The following is a 19,019-nucleotide window of genomic DNA, read 5'->3' as shown; positions in this document are numbered from 1 at the left end:
TTCACTTATTGGTTCTAATAGTTTGTAGCTGTCAGATTTTTTACATGTACAATCCTGTCATGTGAATAACTTAAAAGTTTTATTTCTAAGTTTTCAATTTTATGCTTTTCTTTTTTTCTTCTTTTTTTATTGTAAATTGACAATTTATAATTGTATAGATTGATGGGTTCTGTGAAGAGGGAGTTGCGTGGGGAAAAAATTTATGGGGTACAAAGTGATGTTATGATTTATGAATGCAATGTGAAATAATTAAATCAAACTAGTTAACATTTCCATCACTTCAAATACTTAACATTTTTTTGTGGCAAGAACATTTGAAATTTACTCAGCAATTTTGAAATGTACAACACTCCACTATTAACTATATTCACCATGCTGTGCAATAGAATGCACAAAAAGAAAAATCATGTTCTCTCTGTCTGAAATACCCTTTGAACATCACCTCCCCATTTCCCCATCTTCCAGCTTCTGTCACCACCATTCTACTCTCCACTTCTATAAGTTCATTGTTTAAAATTCCACATATAATGGAGAACATGTGGTATTTGTCTTTCTGGGCCTGACTTATTTCACTTAGCATAATGTTCTTCAATTCCATCAATGTTGTCACAAATTTCAGAATTTCCTTCTTTCTCTCTCTCTCTATCTCTTTTGAGATGGAGTCTCACTCACTCTGTCACCCAGGCTGGAGTGCAGTGGCGCGATCTCGGCTCACCGAAACCTCTGCCTCCCGGGTTCAAGCCATTCCCCTGTCTCAGCCTCCCAAGTAGCTGGGATTATAGGCATATGCCACCACACTCAGCTAATTTGTGTATTTTTAGTAGAGATGGGGTTTCACCGTGTTGTTCAGGCTGGTCTCAAACTCCTGACCTCAAGTGATCCGCCCACCAAAAGTGTTGGACTTACAGGTGTGAGCCATTGTACCCAGCCAGAATTTCCTTCTTTTTAAAGGCTGAATAGTATTCCATTGTATATATGCACTGCATTTTTTTAAATCCATTCATCTGTTGATCGGCAGAGGTTGATTCCGTTACTTGGCTATTGTGCATAGTGTTGCAATGAACAACACTGGAGAGCAGATATCCCTTCAACAAACTGATTTCGAGTCTTTTTCATTAACACCCTGAAGAGGGACTTCTAAATCATATAATAATTCTATTTTTAGTTTTTTTTGGGGGGCGGGGGGATCTCCATACTGTTTTCCATAATGGCTGCACCAATTTACATTTCCACCAACAGTGTACAAGTGTTTCCTTTGCTCTACATCCTCACCAACACTTATCTTTTGTTTTTTCATTTGAAAACACTCTGTTTTGAAATAAAATACAGGATGATTAAAATATAGTAATAAACATTCTGACAGGTGAAAGATTGTATCTCATTGTGGTTTTAATTTGCATTTCTCTAATATTAGTGATGCTGAGCATTTTTTCATTATCTGTTGGCTATTTGCATGTCTTCTTCTGGGAAATTTTTTTATCACTGGAATGCAAGGATCAATAAATGTGACACACCACATTAACAGAATGAAAGACAAAAACCATATAATCATCTATTAGATGCCAAAAATCATTTAATAAAATTTAATATCCTTTTATAATGAAAACTCTCTCTTATCTTCCATTCCCTAGGCAGAGAATCAGAGCAAGAGAGAGTGAGAAAGAGAGAGAGAGAGAGAAAGATGACAAAAAAAGTTCACCAAATTAGATGTAGAAAGCATATATCTCTTTGAGGATAACCCTGAGTGCAAATTTTTAAAAAAGAAATGTAACTCAGCACAATAAAGGTCATTTATGAGAAGCCCACAGCTAACATTACACTCAAGGCCCTTCCTGTAAGATCTGGAACAAGACAAGGATTTCTACTGTTTTAGTCTGTTTGTGTTGCTCAACAAAATACCTGAGCCCAGGTAATTTATAAAGCAACGAGGTTTATTTGGCTTATGTTTCTGCAGGCTGTACAAGCTTCTGGTAAGGGCCTCAGGAAGCTGCCACACATGGTGGAAGGTGAAGGGGAGCCAGAATGTGCAGATTACATGGTGAGAGAGTGGAAACAAGAGAGAGGGGCAGGAGGTGCCAGGATCTTTTCAACAATCAGCTCTTGGATGAGCACAGTGGCTCATGCCTGTAATCCCAGCACTTTGGGAGCATGAGGTGGGAGGATCACTTGAGCCCAAGAATTTAAGACCAACCAGCCTGGGCAAAAGACTCCATCTCTACAAAAAATCAAAAAATTAACCAGTCACGGTGATGTGCGCCTGTGGTCCAAACAACATGGGAAACTGAGGTGGGAGGATCGCTTGAGCCCAGGAGGTCAAGGCTGCAGTGAGTTATGATCGTGCCACTGCACTCCAGCCTTGGCAGAAAAGAAAAAGACACATCAACCAATGGAACAGAATAGGAAGCCCAGAGATGAATCTAACTGATTTTCAACAAATATGCCAAGCAGAAAAAGACCGCTTTTTTCAATAAATGGTATAGGGAAAACTGAATTTCCACATGCAGAAAAAGAAAATCAGACCCTTATTTCAACACCTTATACAAAAGCTAGTTCAAAATGTATTACATACTTAAACATTCCTGCATTAGTTTGCTCAGGAAAATTGCCAAAAAAAAAAAAAAAAAAAGGAAAGAAAGAAAAAAAAAAGACGTGTTTAAGACCAAGAACCCTAAAACTACTAGAAGAAAACATAGGGGATCAGATGACAGCCTTCTTAAAAAAAAAAGAAAGAAAGAAAACATAGGGGAAACATACAAGACATTGGTCTCGGTAATGGTTTTTTGGATTTGTTCCCAAAAGCACAGACAACAAAATTAAATATAGACAAGTGGTATCACATCAAACTAAAAAGCTTCTTAGTTCATGATGTGTAGCTAAAACAAACAAACTAAAAACCTTCTGCACAGCAAAGGAAACAATCAACAGAATAAAGAGATAACCTATGGAATGGGAGAAAATATTTGCAAGCCAGACATCTGATAAGGGGTTAATATCCAACACATATAAAGAGCTCAAACAACTCAATAGCAACAAAACAAAACAAAAAAGCAATTAAGACCTGCTTTCTGCTGACCAAGTCTTCTTCCTTACCCTCCCTAATAAGAAGAAAAAAAGGCAGTTAAAAGATGGGTAACTCCTCCTTAGTATAGTGGTAAAATTTAAACATTAAAAAAGTTTTGGGACCAGCCTGGTCACTCACACCTGTAATCCCAGCACTTTTGAAGGCCACGGTGGGCAGATTGCCTGAGCCTAGGAGTTCAAGACTAGCCTGGGCAACATAATAAAACATTGTCTCTACAAAAAAAAAAAAAAAAAATTAGCTGGGCTTGAGCCATGTTTGTGCCACTGCACTTGAGCCTGAGTGACAGAGCGAGACCCTGTCTCAAAAAAAAAAGCTTTAAGTTGTAAAAATATGAGTAAGATCAGAAGAAGAGAAGGAAAGAAAACAATGTATAAGGAACCTGAATAGACATTTCTATGACATTTTAAAAGCCATGAACTTATTTTGGCACAAAAGATTTTATCATATGCAGTCACTTCTTTGTAAATTATTTTTTGTAAAGTCATTGGATATAAAAGAGTGATTTTCCTCACCTGAGTACATGAAAAGAAAATGCTAAATCAATATATAAATCAAATCATCTGTACTGGCACTGTTAATCTAGAAGAAAGTGGTTGCATAGAGAACAGTAAGAACATAGACCAGCTTATTGAAGTAGGAAAAGAAAAAAAGAAGGAGCTTCAGAGGTAGGCTTTGCCTCTTAAAAAAATTAAAAATATAAGTCACTGTGTTGTGCTTGGGAGTTAGCAGCCAAAAAAAAAAAAAAAAAAATGAAGTCACGGTCTGTGAAAGGAAAAGAAAAAATAAAGAGTTTGCATCCATTGAAGTATGTAGAAAAAGAAAACAATTTTTAAAATAAAATAAAATGAGTACAGTTGGGAGCTTAGTAATGGACATACAGGGTGGAGTAATAGACACTGGAGGCTCCAAAAGGTGGGAGGATGGGTGGGGGATGAGGGATGAAATCCTACCTATCGGGTACAATGTTCACTATTCTGATGATGAGGATGCTACGCAATATGCTTTACCACTACGTAATATATCCATGCAACAAAACTGCACTTGTACTCCTAAACCCACAAAAATTAAAAATTATCTTCGCTGAGATCTCTTTTAAAAAATAAAAAAATAAAAAAATAGAGAGAATAGTAAGAGCAGAGCAAGGACATTTAGTCTATACTTTCAAATGGACTTAATCATTTGAAACAATAAAGTTTTTCATTGAATCTTCATAGAGTATTAAAAAAAAAAGCTGCTCATTGGCCGAATTTCCCACTGGGTTAGTATAGATTACATGCCCTTTGATAAAAGCAACAAATAAATTTAATTGGTTTTTTTTTCTCTTTAGTATTTGCTTTAAGAGAAAAATCCTAAACTCCTTCAGAGAAGGAAAAAAGAGATAGAGAGTGAGAAATCCTTAAAACTTGTAGGGACTTCCAATGCCAGGAAACCATGAAATATGAGAGTATATTTAGCAATCATGGTGATTTAGCTCATGGTAATTGGCATATGTACAATTATAATTTGCATTCCAGTTATTTAAACTGAGATATTCTTGATCAGGTTGAACACATTGTGAGTAGAAGATCTCTTTCCCCAAGAAAGAAGATGGAGAGAGTCTTTGGAGAACAGCCTCCCTGAACTGGTAAGTCAGCTTCCTCTGGATTTTGGTAATTTCCTCACTTCTTCCATAATTTCTCAGTGCCCTGGCCATTTTCTGATAAATCATGGTCTTCCGATTGCCTTTTCTTTTCCCCCAAAGCTTGGCAAGTTTTCCTTTTTTTTTTTGATACAAATGGAAAGATGCCTTTGGTTTTATCTACCCACTGAATACAAAGTGCCATCTCCGGATTACACAGGGATTCGTGAAGGTATTCAAACAGCCTAAGCTTCTTCCTGTCTCTTCCCCGCTTTTGCTGGAGAATAGTGGGTTGTACCAGCTGGTTTTCAGTTATGTTCTGCAGAGATTGATGAATATTTCCTTCAAAATAGAAGTCTGCAGCACTGTTGATTACCATTCTCCAATTATAGAGAGATTCCTCTGTAGGCAACACTCCATAGCAGCTAGAATTTCCTTTGACATGAGGACAATTATTGATTAAAGCCAGGTAATTTTTGTAATCTGGTGAATACTAAAGATCTCCAGTTGAATGTTGCCTCAGTACATCAAAAGCATCCTCAAATGTTTGACCCAGCTTGTCCTGCTCAACACACATCATGTTTCATTAATAAATTGACAATTTTGTTCCTTGGCAATTGTTGCAGGAAGACACTTCAACCCTTTATAGAGATATTTCATTAATATCAGAATTGTAAATTCAATGGTAGGCTGTCATGAAAATAAAAAATTATCTTCCAGCGTGATGGTTCTGCCCATCAGTGTCCAATGCAGCATCCACTTGTATATGGTGGAAATAGCCTTCCCCTCTCCTGAAACACATGTCTGCCTCCCGCTTGGCTAACCTGTAACCTGCCATTGTAACAGCTGTCACGTTTGGCCAATTTTATGATTTTCATTTCCTTTTCTTGTCTTTTTGTACTAGCTATGCTCTTCAGTACAAAGTTGAATACAATTGGTAATAGCAAGTATTGTTATCTCATTCTTAATCTCAGGGGATAATTAAATATCACAGTGACTATAGATTTTATACAGGTAAACTTTATCACATTAAGGAAGCTTCCTTCTATTTTTAGTTTACTGAAGAGTTTTATCATGAATTGTTACTGAATTTTATCAAAAACTTTTCCTACATCTATTGAGATAATCATATTATTTTATTCTTTATTCTGTTGATGTAGTATATTATATTGGTTGATAGTCTTATGTTAACCAACTTATTATTCTTAGAATAAACATAACTTGATTAATGTGTTATCTTTTTATATATTGGTGGATTTGGTATGCTAGTATTTAGTAAAGGATTTTGCACCTATAGTCATAAAAGATACTGGTCTACAATTTTCCTATATGTCTTTGTTAAGTTTTGCTATCAAGCTATCCTCATAAAAAGAGCTGAAAGTGTCCTTTCTTTTATCTTCTCTGGAAGGGTTTGCATAAGGCTGGTACTGTTTTGGCCAGAAGCGGTGGCACACACCTGTAATCCCAACGCTTTGCGAGGCTGAGGTGGGAGGATTATTTGAGCCCAGGAGTTCAAGACCAGCCTGGTCTTTACAAAAAATAAAAAATAAAAATACTTAACGCACCTATAATATCATAGTGAATCTCCATTTCTACAAAAAAAAAAAAAAAGCTTTCTTAAAAAGGAAAAGAAAAAAACATTAAGTTGGAGGACTAACAGTGAATATCAGCTACTCCGGAGACTGAGTGGGAGGATCGCTTGAGCTCAGGAGGTTGAAGCTGCAGTGAGCCGTGATCACGCCACTGCACTCCAGCCTGGGTGATAGAGTGAGACCCTGTCTCAAAAAACAAAAGAAAACAAAAGACTGGCATTGTTTCTTTCTTAACTGCCTATAGAATTCACCAGTGAAACTAAATGGGCCTGAGTTTTCTTTGTGGGAAGGCTTTCCTTACCATCGTTGTTGTTATTACAAACACAATTTATCCAATAGGTATAATACTATTCAAATTTGCTATTTTTTCTTTTAACAGTTTAATAAATGGTGTCTCAGACACTTAAACCTCTGTGACTCACAACCTCTACTAACAAATTGGCAAACATCCCAAATGGAATTGACTTTACCAAAAAGTTAAGCTTCCTTCTTGGTGCTTCGCTTTTGGCTGGTCTCACTGCCTTAATGGCTCTCAATGCCTTAAACAGATTTAAGTTTTGCCCAGTTTTTCAATTTTTGTATGTCACGGTATTGTTTTGCCACAAGTTACTCTTACTAGGAACAGAAATTCTTTATTATTTATCTTTCACAAATGAGAAGACTAAGAGTCAAAGGGGTTAAATTTTTACAAAATATCCTTTTGGAGATATAAACTTTAAAACTGTATGCTTCTCAAATGGCAAAGGATTAATATGACACCGACCAAGTTCTCTGATAACAACATACTTCAGTTAAAAGTAATAATACAAATGATGAATTTTCCCATTATATGTTGGGAAACTAAGAAACATACCTCTAAGGTATTTATAGATTTTCTGTAAGAGAATTGGTTGGAAAAACCTAGAAAGTTGGCAGGTATTGGCTGTTCCTTGCTGTTTTTGAGCAAACTACCTCAATAAAGAGATGATCTCCGGCTAGCATCTGCCTATTTGAAAGCATAGATGAAAAGAAATAGAAATCTGCAAAGAAGTGCCCTCTTACAAGCAATGATATAAGAGTCTAGGCTGGAAAAGCCAACTACTTATGTAACCTAGGCAGTGGGAAACAAAGGTATTTGTCACAGCTTTTCTTAAAGGCCTCCCATGAAGACTTAGCCAGACAATGGGAGGCAGCCCAGTGGCAAAAATCAGATGAAGGAATTCAGCTTTCCTCTAGATCTTCTTGGACTATTTACAAAATATTCATGTTAAAGAATGTGGTCTCCCAGACTGGGCAACATAGTGAGACCCTGTCTCTACAAAAAAAATTTTTTTAATTACCTGGGGATGGTGGTGTGTGCCTGTAGTCCCAGCTATTCAGGAGGCTGAAGTAGAAAGATCACTTGAGCCCAGGAGACCAAGGCTGCAGTGAGCCATGACTGCACCACTGCACTGCACTTGAGCTTAGGTTACAGAGCAAGACCCTGTCTCAAAAAAAAAAAAAAAAAAAAAAAAAAAAAAAAAAAGTCTCTCCAATCCAAACAAGATGAACTTTATCTAATTGGCCCTGAACGCCACTGGCAGATGTAACCTCATGAGAGTCAAAATGAGTAAGAGTGTGGCCCTACCTCTGAAAGAGTTTTCTTTAAAGGAGCTAAATATACCCACTCAAGCCCACATATGAGGAAAGAAGGAAAGAAGAATTTGACAGAGGTCAAATCATGCCGTTTATTGATAATAAATGTTGTATACATTTTCAGAAGCACCACACCCTTTTGAATGTTGTTATTCTCTATCATAATAAGGATATGATGAATATAGTTTCCTGCTGTGAAACAAGCCCATGCAAGAGTTAGTAAAATGTAGGCTGTATGTAAAGATCATTAGTGCAGAAAAGATCTAAGAAACTAAAGTTTTAGTTCTCTAGGGGTACAGCGGGTGTTATGTTGGATTTGGCCCATACTGCAACAGTGCAACTCTCTGATAGTCTGTCCCTTTTCCAGCTGATATCCCAGGCATATGTACACTTATACTTATTACACAACAGAACGTTGTAAATTGTTTTTACCAAGGACCATAAATCTGAATGTCCCACCCTTTACCCAATGCTGAGATCAGAACTGTTGACCCTTCAATAAACGTAGGTAGAATTGGGACATACCGGAGTGACAGTACTAGATCTTAGCTATCTTAACCATGCTAAAAAGGCAATATTAACAGAGAGGTTCTGATCTACGGCATATTACTTGTGTCATTCTTTTGTGGCCAAGCCTGACATACAGGACACGTTCTTTGATCTGCCCAGGGTACATTCTTTTGTGGTGGCACACCTCTTCCATTAATACCCCTAATCAGTCCATGTCAATTAGACAGGGATGAAGCTCATTCCTTCCCTAGACTTGTATATATGACCCAGGCCTGGCCAATTAGCATTCCACCTCTGAATATGATTGGTTCTTAGATGGAAATGTGACCTGAGACATAGACATATCAGAGTCATCCCTGGGAACTTTGCTGGGTTATTGAGAATGCTCTTCTCTCTTCTCTTCCATAATGAACTATAACAACTATGTCAGCCTGGGGCTGCTGGGGACTCTCTTTCCTGTCACAAGGAGAGAGCCTGCCAGGGAATGAGAGCAACCTATAATAAATAAAAGACAAGATATGGGGAGGGGAAATGAGAGAGAGAAAAAGACATATCCATGGTGATGACATTTGAAACTTTGGATCTAACAATGTCAGACCTTCCCTGGATGGCCAAGATACATGAGCCAATGAATTATTTATTTTTTGTTTGAAGTACTTTGAGTTGATCTTATTTGTATTCATCATGTCCATCTTGCTTGGAAGACTTTCCCAAGCAAATTGCAGAGGTCATGTCCCACTGTTGAACATAAACTCTATTTCCATCACAGTGAAGTGATGGGAATGGGCATGGAACTGGGACGGAGCACTGCAGGTGAAACACACAGTTCTGAACAGGCTGATTCAAATGGTGTGGGAGAGAGGTCATGAAAACAGCACAGATCAACATCCAAATACAACAGCATTAACCTTTATATGCACACACCCGTTAGTTCCTACCTTACCACAAAATCCATTTTCCAAAATATAAAGAACTTCAACCTATTATCCTGGCCTTCAGAATAGGTACAGAAAGAATGATCCAACCTATTTCTAATCAAGGGTGAAAATTATTCTGGGAATTTCTGAAACATGACAAATGTAAGGAGACAGGAAGCAAGAGAGAGAGTGAAACATCCAAACTCTGTCAGGACAAAGGAGAAGATTCACAACTCAGAGAACGGTCAAGTCTTTCCTTTATATTGAGACTTCATTATCATTGCTATGATCCCTAGATGACCTGACACTCCAGAAGAACCCAGCCCAGGACTCTGCACAGTACAGGACCACTCGCAGCATCCCTGAGGGTCCCTGTCTAAGACACTGGTTTAATGAAGCCGTAATCCATGCACTTGATGAGACATTCTCGTGCTGTCTGAACCACTTCTGCCTTCTTCTCATCTGGTTCTTGTTTGCCCACCACAGTCAGGATCTCCAGCAGCTCACTCTCTACCAGCTTCTTGGCCAGGTCAGCATCGGCTGCCAGTAGGTTGTAGGCGATGACCAGGCCCCGGTGTTGGACAGACAGCTGGTCATGCAGGCAAAGCCGCTGGAGGATCTCCAACCACTGGGTTGTCTGGAGGCAGGGAAAAAGGTAAGGAAGGTGCTAGGTTTGAGCGTGTCCCCAGAGTTCATGTGTTGGAAATGTGGTCCCTGGTGTGGCAATGTTGGGAGGTGGGGCCCTTAAGAGGTAATTAGGTCATTAAGAGGAATTAATGCTGCTGTCACAGGAATGTGTTAATTCTTGCAGCAGTGAGTTCTTGCTCTCAAGGGACTAGACTAGTAACCATGAGAGCCACTCATGGTCCCAATTGCCACCTCTTGTGTTTTATCCTTTTCACACACACACACAATTCCCCTTCTGCTTCTAAATCATGCTATGACACAGCACAAGACCTTCACCAAAAGCAAATCAGATGACACTGTCTGATCTTGGACTTCCAAGCTCCCTGAGCTGTGAGCCAAAGTGAACCTCTTTTCTTTTACCTAGTCTCAGGTATTCTGTTATAGCAACAGAAAATGAACTAAAACAAAAGGACTAAAGGAATCAGCATAACTTTGCTATGGTCACGCATCTGGAAATAGTAGAGGATTCATTTTCTCACATCCATTTATTTCTTAAGCAGCCTAAGAAGCAAAAGGCCAGACCCACTGCAAGCCTGAGAAGAATACGGATGCAGAGTGTTCAAAAGGAGGATTCTCACACTGGGCACATGGGCAATGCCTGCTTCTGCCAAACCAGGTGCCCTTTGAGACATCAGCTCCAGGCATGCAGACATGCTCTCCCCCAGCCCTGACTTTAGCTGGAATCAACATGAGAGTCTCAAATGTATTCTCACTTCCATTCTTCCTCCATTCCCAGCTGTCAAGCAACCCAACTTCTATTCTTGGGAATGTAGGACTCTAGACTCCTCTGATCATCCCAGGAGACAGAGATAATGCTGAGAATAGAACCAGGAGGCTTGACTCCTATATCATTCAACAGATACACTTGGGGCAGCAGAGTAGAAAGGTCATCAGCCTGGGGATTTGAGTCAGAGAGGCCAGTGTTCAGGTCCCAGCTCAGCCACTTACCAACTACATGGCCTCAGCTAAGTTATTTAACCTTTGTAAGCCTCAGGGTCATCTTCTACACCTACCTCTAACATTGTGGTGATTTAATGAGATGATACATGGAAAGAGCTTAGCATGGGGGCTGGAGCACAGTAAGTGCTCAACAAGTAGAAGTGGATGCAGGGCAAGTACGTGATGATTTAAGACACCAACCCAGGCCGGGTGCGGTGGCTCATGCCTGTAATCCCAGCACTTTGGGAGGCCAAGGCAGGTGGAGCATGAGGTCAGGAGTTCGAGATCAGCCTGGCCAACATGGGGAAACCCCCTCTCTACTAAAAATACAAAAATTAGCCAGGTGTGGTGGTGCACGCCTGTAATCCCAGCTACTAGGAAGGCTGAGGCAGGAGAATCGCTTGAACCCAGGAGGTGGAAGTTGCAGTGAGCCAAGATTGTATCACTGCACTCCAGCCTGGGCAAAAGAGCAAGACTCTGTCTCAAAAAAAAAAAATAAAAATAAAAATGAATTAAAAAAAAACACCAACGCAAAGGTTTTCCCTTGGGCTTCTTTGTACCTGTTACGCTCACCTGGCATTTGTCAGCAGGGCTCGCTTTCCACAAGCACATGGGGAGACAGACACAGGGGGGAAGAAAAGGCAAATTCTTGGCTTTTGAGCATCTAACCCAACTTTTGTAAACTCTGCACTGAATGTCCTATCCCAAGGAAAGAACATGAAAGCTCAGCTAGCTGTGGCATGGTTCTATGCTGGAAAGTTTCTATGCTGAAGTGTAACTGATAATGGGTCCAGGGCCCATCGCTCCTTGGGATGAGTCACCGAGGGTCAAAAGAAGCAGTGATAGAAACTCAACAATGATGGGATTCCAGAACAGGAAGCATAGCCCACGGCATAGCCCAGATGACATGAGACTGTAGAGATGTCCAGCATCCAACATGGCCATGGGGTGGCACAAAAGATGGGTCTGAGCAGCTTCACAGAGTCCCCAGGAAGCCCCGTGTCAGAACAAAAATGCAGCCAAGATGTCTGAGCCCCGCAAGGAAGAACAACAAAGTGGCCAGGAGTGGGTTGGCAATCCTGAAGGGTTCCAATCCCTTTCCAACTAACAGGCTGTGTGGCCTTGGGCTAGTTGCTTTTCTGCACCTCAGTTTCCTCATTTGTAAAACAGGGATAATGATAATAATAATATCCACCTCACAGGGTGGTTGGGAGAATTAAATGACTTAATAAATGTAAACACTTAGGGCAATACCTGGCACTTACTAAGTGCAAGGAGTCACAGAGGGTCCTGTGAGGACCTGCAACAAGAGTTATGTGACCAGTGACACCAGCAGAGGCTGCTCTAGGGCAGTGATTTCAAAGTGTGGACCCCAAGCTGTTAGCATCCCACCCCCAATCTACTAAATCAGAACATGTGGGGAAACTGTTTTAACAAGTTGCCCAGGTGATTCTTACACACATTACAGTTTTGAGAAGCTTGCCTTAGGGAAAGAAGCTGAAGTCCAAAGACCATGCAGGATGAGCTACATTCAGCAGATACACCCTTGCCAGATGCCAGGACAATATAACCCCTCTTGGAACTTAGAGAACACATCTGCCGACACACACACACCTTACACTGACTATCTAAAAGAGTCTGCCTTTAAACCAGACATGAACACCTTTGAATTGAGATGTCCACATTTTTCACCACGGGGAGAGATGAGTGCCCACAAACTCCTCAGTTTGGTGAAATAAGGAAAGTTTCATTGTGCACTCCCACATTTGTGACCACACAGATATCATTTCCATTACACCTGCTGCAATGGCCACAGTCTCATAGGAGCTGGTCATTGTGTCCACCTAAGAGAATCTGCAGCTTTTTTGCCAAACCGTAAGCTCCTTATGGCATCCCAGCCACATCCGTGCTTCTCTTGGGAAGCTCTGGAGCTCCATGGCAGTGGTTAGCATTGCTGTTGTTCTTAAGCAATGAGGTATATGCACCACTAAAGGCAATGGGTGAAACTCCAGTGGGAGGGTTTGAGCTAGCACACTTGGGAAGACCAAATAATGAACATAAGGCACTGAAGGGAATAGATCCTCCTCTCCTTAGGCAGTAGGAACAGATGCCTGGGGGCTGTGAGGGGTTTCTTTAGGAGCTGGCCTCCCCAGAGGATCATCCAGTGTGGTCTGTGGGTAGGGAGATTCCCTGGAGCCCACCCAGCCTATCCTATCCCCAGGGCCAGCTCTTACCACTTGAGTCATCTTGAGGCACAGTTTCTTGTGTGCTGCTGTCAGCATGGCCAGAGCCCCTGCAGCTGCATTCTGCACCTTATTATCATCCTCCCCGCAGAGCAGCACCACCAGCTTCAGCCGGTCATTCCCGTCAGCCAAGAACCTTTCCTGTACCTGTGGGAGGCAGGAACATGGCTCAGAGAAAACTATCCCCAATCTGCCCAGCCTGAAGAGGGAAAGATACATCTGAAGTTCTCTGACCCAAGATCTCTTAGAGTTTCCCTTTGAGCAGGTCACTCATGCTACCCCCACGAAGAAGCCTTCCCTGACTGGTTGAATGAAGGGGCTACAAATTCTTCCAAGTAAAGAAAATAAGGAATTCCCCATCTAGTGTGCTTCACCACCTCTGTTTGCATTCAGCCTCCACACCAGGGGAAGGAGGCAGGCACACACTCCTGCAGGGTAGATGATGCCTGAGGAACTGTATTTCCCATCCCTTTGGGGAACCTTGGAAGGTTTCTCCCACAATGGATGGGCCTTCAGGGTCTTCCATAAAATGATTTTGCAGGGACTGGGGCAGAAGCAGGGAACAATTATGTGGTTTGCTTGGTATTAGAAAGCTACAGTGCCATCTCCACCAGGTGAGAGATGAGGCTTCCCAACGATCTGAAAACCAGGAGAAGAGCTTCCAGGGTACCAGTGCCCGGACATGTCTCAGAGAGGTATTAACCCCTCACAGCATCTCATCCTCACCCCTCTGCACTACTGTAAAATCTAGGTGGTCAAGTCTCAGAGCATTCTACTGGGCCAGGTTTCCTAGAAGTGGAACTCCAAAAGAGGACCAAGATCACAGCTTCCCAGGTGTGACCCTCTACCTGCATCTCCCTGAAGCTGGAGCAGTGGTCTTGGGAGGTGAGAGCATGGCAGAGGTCACCATATATCAGAGGGGTCAGCATGGCCCCCTCTCCTGGGACACAGCTGCCCTTACATGGACTACATTCCCCCATTTCTCACATCTCGATGTGGTGGTGGCCTAGTTCTCATAGATGGAACATGAGTGGAAGTGATGTGTCACTTTCAGGCACCTCTCCCTCAGTCTGTCTCCCCATTCACCATCAGAATGGAATCCACTCCCAGTGTGGCAGAGGAGAAGACAGTTCTTGATGATCAAACAAGCCTGGATCCCTGAGTCAGCTTGAAAGTGAGCCACCCGGCCAGGTGCGGTGGCTCACGCCTGTAATCCCAGCACTTTGGGAGGCCAAGGCAGGCAGACCATGAGGTCAGGAGATCAAAACCATCCTGGCTAACATGGTGAAACCCCGTCTCTACTAAAAATACAAAAAATTAGCCGGGGGTGGTGGCACACGCCTGTACTCCCAGTTACTCGGGAGGCTGAGGCAGAACAATTGCTTGAACCCAGGAGGTGGAGGTTGCAGTGAGCTGAGATCACACCACTGCACTCTACCCTGGGTGACAGACCCAGACTCCATCTCAGAAAAAAAAAAAAGTGAGCCACCCAATCCAAATAGGACTTTGACATGGTGAGCAAGAAATGAACTTCTATCCTATTGGGACCACTGAACGTTTTGACTTGGGTTGTTGCAGCAGCCGGTGCTCCCATAGGAAAGGTTGCCTCCCTCCTCCCATTACCTCTCTCAACCTCTCAGCCTCCCCGCCCATCTCCTTGGACACACTCTCTGTCTCCTCTATGGCTGCCAGGCCCCCAGCCCAGCCTTAGGCCAGTTCCCTGGTAGACCCTGGTAGCTTCATTCCCCCTGACTTTAATATGCTTTTTTTTTTTTTTTTTTGAGATGCAGTCTTGCTTTGTCACCCAGGCTGGAGTGCAGTGGCACGATCTCGGCTCACTGTAACCTCTGCCCCCCAAGTTCAAGCGATTCTCATGTCTCAGGCTCCCGAGTAGCTGGGACTACAAGCACCCACCACCATGCCTGGCTAATGTTTGTACTTTTAGTAGAGACAGGGTTTCGCCATGTTGGCCAGGCTGGTCTCGAATTCCTGACTTCAAGTGACCCACCCACCTCAGCCTCCCAAAGTGTTGGGACTGCAGGCATGAGCCACCACACCCGGCCTTTAGTAGGCTTTAATGGGTTAGGTTTTCCCCTATAACAGTGAGAAGATCTAAGGTTCAGGTGTTGAGGGTAAACAGACTGGGTCTCACGCTAGCCCCTATGTGGGGGCCCAGGAGGGCCATTCAGCTTGGCCCTCATGTTAATGAAGGGCCTGAAATTTAGACCCTGCTGTTATCTCTGATAAGATTATATCTACAGGCACAGCAGTACTCTGACAGGATGGGAAGAAGAAGACATTCACCAGATGGGTATCATTTGTCCCATGACTGGACCATGAGGCCTACAGCATGTTCTGAATTCATTTTATTTTTATAAACCCTATAATTATTCTGTGATGAGTACAGTTATATTGCGTTGCAATTTCTATGGGAACAGTGGTAGTTCATTAAATGCTGACATTTAAGACATCCTAAAATGGTTGATAACTGTATTTGGCATTTCTTCCTTTTTTTATATATGTGGAGCTTCAATAAATGCAAGTGGTCTAGCCTTCCTTGACCTCTGAGAGGCCCTGGTCTCATATCCTGCTTTGTTTTAAGGTTATTTGGGCCTAAGTAACTTAGGGAAATGGTGCCTTCCACCTCATCTAGCCCAGGGTTTGGATTCAAAGCCCCAGCTTTGTACTTTTTCCTTTATGCATATCTTTTCTCTCAGGGCCCCTACAGGGACGGGGCTATAATCTAGGAAAGATTTAGGGATCCCTGGATTTTCTGCCCAAAATGCTACCTTAATGTCATCATAACAGCTCCCGATCTCACCCCAGGCCCTGACCCTGGCCTGCCTCTCGTGCCTTGATCACACCCGGGTCTCCTGATCACGCCTGGGTCTCCATCCTGAGCCCCTGCCTCACCTCCTTGTGGAGCACCATGTTGCACATGCACTCGGTGGCCGCCTGCCGCAGTTGATCATGATTCTCAAACATGTAGTTCTCGATGTCTGGCAAGGCCCTCTCCTTAAAGATCTTCTGCCTAGCGTAGGATAGTGGAGGAAGAAAGACCCTTGAGTCTTCTGCAGTGACCATAGGGGTTTTCTGGCCACCCAGGGACCGTTCTTCCATTCTGGTGCTGTCCTTCCCACATCCCCAGCCAGCATGGTTGATGTGGCATCAAACTGCCCCCAGCTCTAGGAGGGGCACCATGAGCCTAAACTAAATTGTATAGCATGGCATCCTGGCCACAGCAGTGGGTTCTGGATATCACCCAACTGGAGAGCCTCTGTATTATTGCAGTAAAGAAATTCTCTCTCTCTCTCTCTCATCCTGGATGTAGATCCAAGAAGATGTGAAGGCCAGAGCTGCCCTTATAACCATGAGAGAGCAGAAAAGCCCATTGAGAATTAAACAATACAGAAAGGAGAGGAGAGACAGAGAGAACAGGAACCTAAGGCAGCTTTGTAAGCCCTGCACCAAGCCACACCTGAATCTTGTTACCCCAGACTTTTTATCTACATGAGCCAATAAATTTCCTTTATGCTTAGGGCTACCATAGTTAAGTTTTCTGCTACTGGCAACCAAAAGAATCCCAACCCAGTATATGCTGACATACTCCTGCTTCCACAGAGGAATACACTTTATCCCACTATCCACCTGGATATCTTTTTTTTTTTAATACTTTAAATTCTAGGGTACATGTGCACAACGTGCAGGTTTGTTACATAGGTATACATGTGCGTGCCATGTTGGCTTGCTGCACCCATCAACTTGTCATTTACATTAGGGTATTTCTTCTAATGTTATCCCTCACCCAGCTCCCCACCCCCGACAGGCCCCGGTGTGTGATGTTTCCCGCCCTGTGTCCATGTGTTCTCATTGTTCAACTCCCACCTACAAGTGAGAACATGTGGTGTTTGGTTTTCTGTCCTTGTGATAGTTTGCTCAGAATGATGGTTTCCAGCTTCATCTATGTCCCTGCAAAGGACATGAACTCATCCTTTTTTATGGCTGCATAGTATTCCATGGTGCATATGTGTCACATTTTCTTAATGCAGTCTATCATTGATGGACATTTGGGTTGGTTCCAAGTCTTTGCTATTGTGAATAGTGCCACAATAGACATACATGTGCATGTGTCTTTATAGTAGCATGATTTATAGTCCTTTGGGTATATACCCAGTAATGGGATTGCTGGGTCAAATGGTATTTCTAGTTCTAGATCATTGAGAGCCAAATCATTAGTGAACTCCCATTCACAATTGCTACCAAGAGAATAAAATACCTAGGAATCCAACTTACAAGGGATGTGAAGGACCTCTTCAAGGAGAACTACAAATCACTGCTCAACAAAATAAAAGAGGACACAAACAAGTGGAAGAACATTCCATGCTCATGGATAGGAAGAATCAATATCGTGAAAATGGCCATACTGCCCAAGATAGTTTATGGATTCAAATGACTTTCTTCACAGAATTGGAAAAAACTACTTTAAAGTTCATATGGAACCAAGAAAGAGCAGGCATAGCCAAGACAATCCTAAGCAAAAAGAACAAAGCTGGAGGCATCACCAGGGTCAGGTATCACGCTACCTGACTTCAAACTATACTACAAGGCTACAGTAACCAAAACAGCATGGTACTGGTACCAAAACAGATATGTAGACCAATGGAACAGAACAGAGGCCTCAGAAATAACACCACACATCTACAACCATCTGATCTTTGACAAACCTGACAAAAGCAAGAAATGAGGAAAGGATTCCCTATTTAATAAATAGTGCGGGGAAAACTAGCTAGCCATATGTAGAAAGCTGAAACTGGATCCCTTCCTTACACCTTACACAAAAATTAACTCAAGATGGATTAAAGACTTAAATGTAAGACCTAAAACCATAAAAACCCTAGAAGAAAACCTAGGCAATACCATTCAAGACATAGGCATGGGCAAAGACTTCATGACTAAAACACCAAAAGCAATGGCAACAAAAGCCAAAATTGACAAATGGGATCTAATTAAACTAAAGAGCTTCTGCACAGCAAAAGAAACTATCATCAGAATGAACAGGCAACCTACAGAATGGGAGAAAATTTTTGCAATCTACCCATCTGAAAAAGGGCTAATATCCAGAATCTACAAAGAACTTAAACAAATTTACAAGAAAAAAGCAACCGCATCAAAAAGTAGGCAAAGGATATGAACAGACATTTCTCAAAAGAAGACATTTATGCAGCCAACAGACACATGAAAAAATGCTCATCATCACTGGTTATCAGAGAAATGCAAATCAAAACCACAATGAGATACCATCTCACGCCAGTTAGAATGGTGATCATTACTACTTTAGAAAGAAGTGCTGGCTGGGTGTGGTGGCTCACACCTGTAATCCCAGCACTTTGGGAGACCAAGGCGGGCAGATAACCTGAGGTCGCGGGTTTGAGACCAGCTTGGCCAACATGGGGAAACGCTGTCTCTACTAAAAATACAAAAATTAGCTGGGTATGGTGGCGTACTCCTGTAGTCCCAGCTACTCGAGAGGCTGAGGCAGGAAAATAGCTTGAGCCCTGGAGGCAGAGGGTGCAGTGAGCTGAGATAGTGCCACTGCACTCCAGCCTGGGTGACAGAGCAAGACTCAGTCTCGAAAAGAAAAGAAAAGAAAAGAAAAAAGAAAGAAAAAAAGAAAAGAAAAAGAAAAGAGAAGAGAAGAGAAAAGAAAAGAAAAAAAAGAAAAGAAAAGGAAAGAAAAAAAAAGAAAAGAAAAAGAAGGGCCTTATAGCATCTTTTGGCTTTGGTATAGCCACTGTGTGGTTTACTAAGTGCTAACTC

General features: G+C 42.1%; 1 protein-coding gene and 1 pseudogene across 3 annotated transcripts in view; both read right to left on the bottom strand.

The window, feature by feature from the left end:
* Positions 1-4,532: 4,532 nt before the first annotated feature.
* LOC129016736 (transcription factor Spi-C-like) lies at positions 4,533-5,280 on the bottom strand (annotated as a pseudogene).
* Positions 5,281-7,984: 2,704 nt separating this feature from the next.
* UNC45B (unc-45 myosin chaperone B) overlaps positions 7,985-19,019 on the bottom strand; it is a 45,665-nt gene continuing 34,630 nt past the window's right edge. For all 3 annotated transcript variants that reach the window (XM_054458385.2, XM_054458384.2, XM_054458387.2), the window contains 3 exons: positions 16,116-16,233; positions 13,194-13,349; positions 7,985-9,970 (listed from right to left, as the gene is read on the bottom strand). In XM_054458385.2, coding sequence (XP_054314360.1) covers positions 9,710-9,970; positions 13,194-13,349; positions 16,116-16,233 — 535 coding nt within the window. In that variant the 3' untranslated portion in view covers positions 7,985-9,709. The remainder of the gene's footprint in view (positions 9,971-13,193; positions 13,350-16,115; positions 16,234-19,019) is intronic.

The sequence above is a fragment of the Pongo pygmaeus genome, chromosome 19 (assembly GCF_028885625.2).
Source record: "Pongo pygmaeus isolate AG05252 chromosome 19, NHGRI_mPonPyg2-v2.0_pri, whole genome shotgun sequence".
NCBI lineage: Eukaryota > Metazoa > Chordata > Mammalia > Primates > Hominidae > Pongo > Pongo pygmaeus.
The sequence above is the reverse complement of the archived record's forward strand: the minus strand, read 5'-3'. Positions and strand labels throughout refer to the sequence as shown.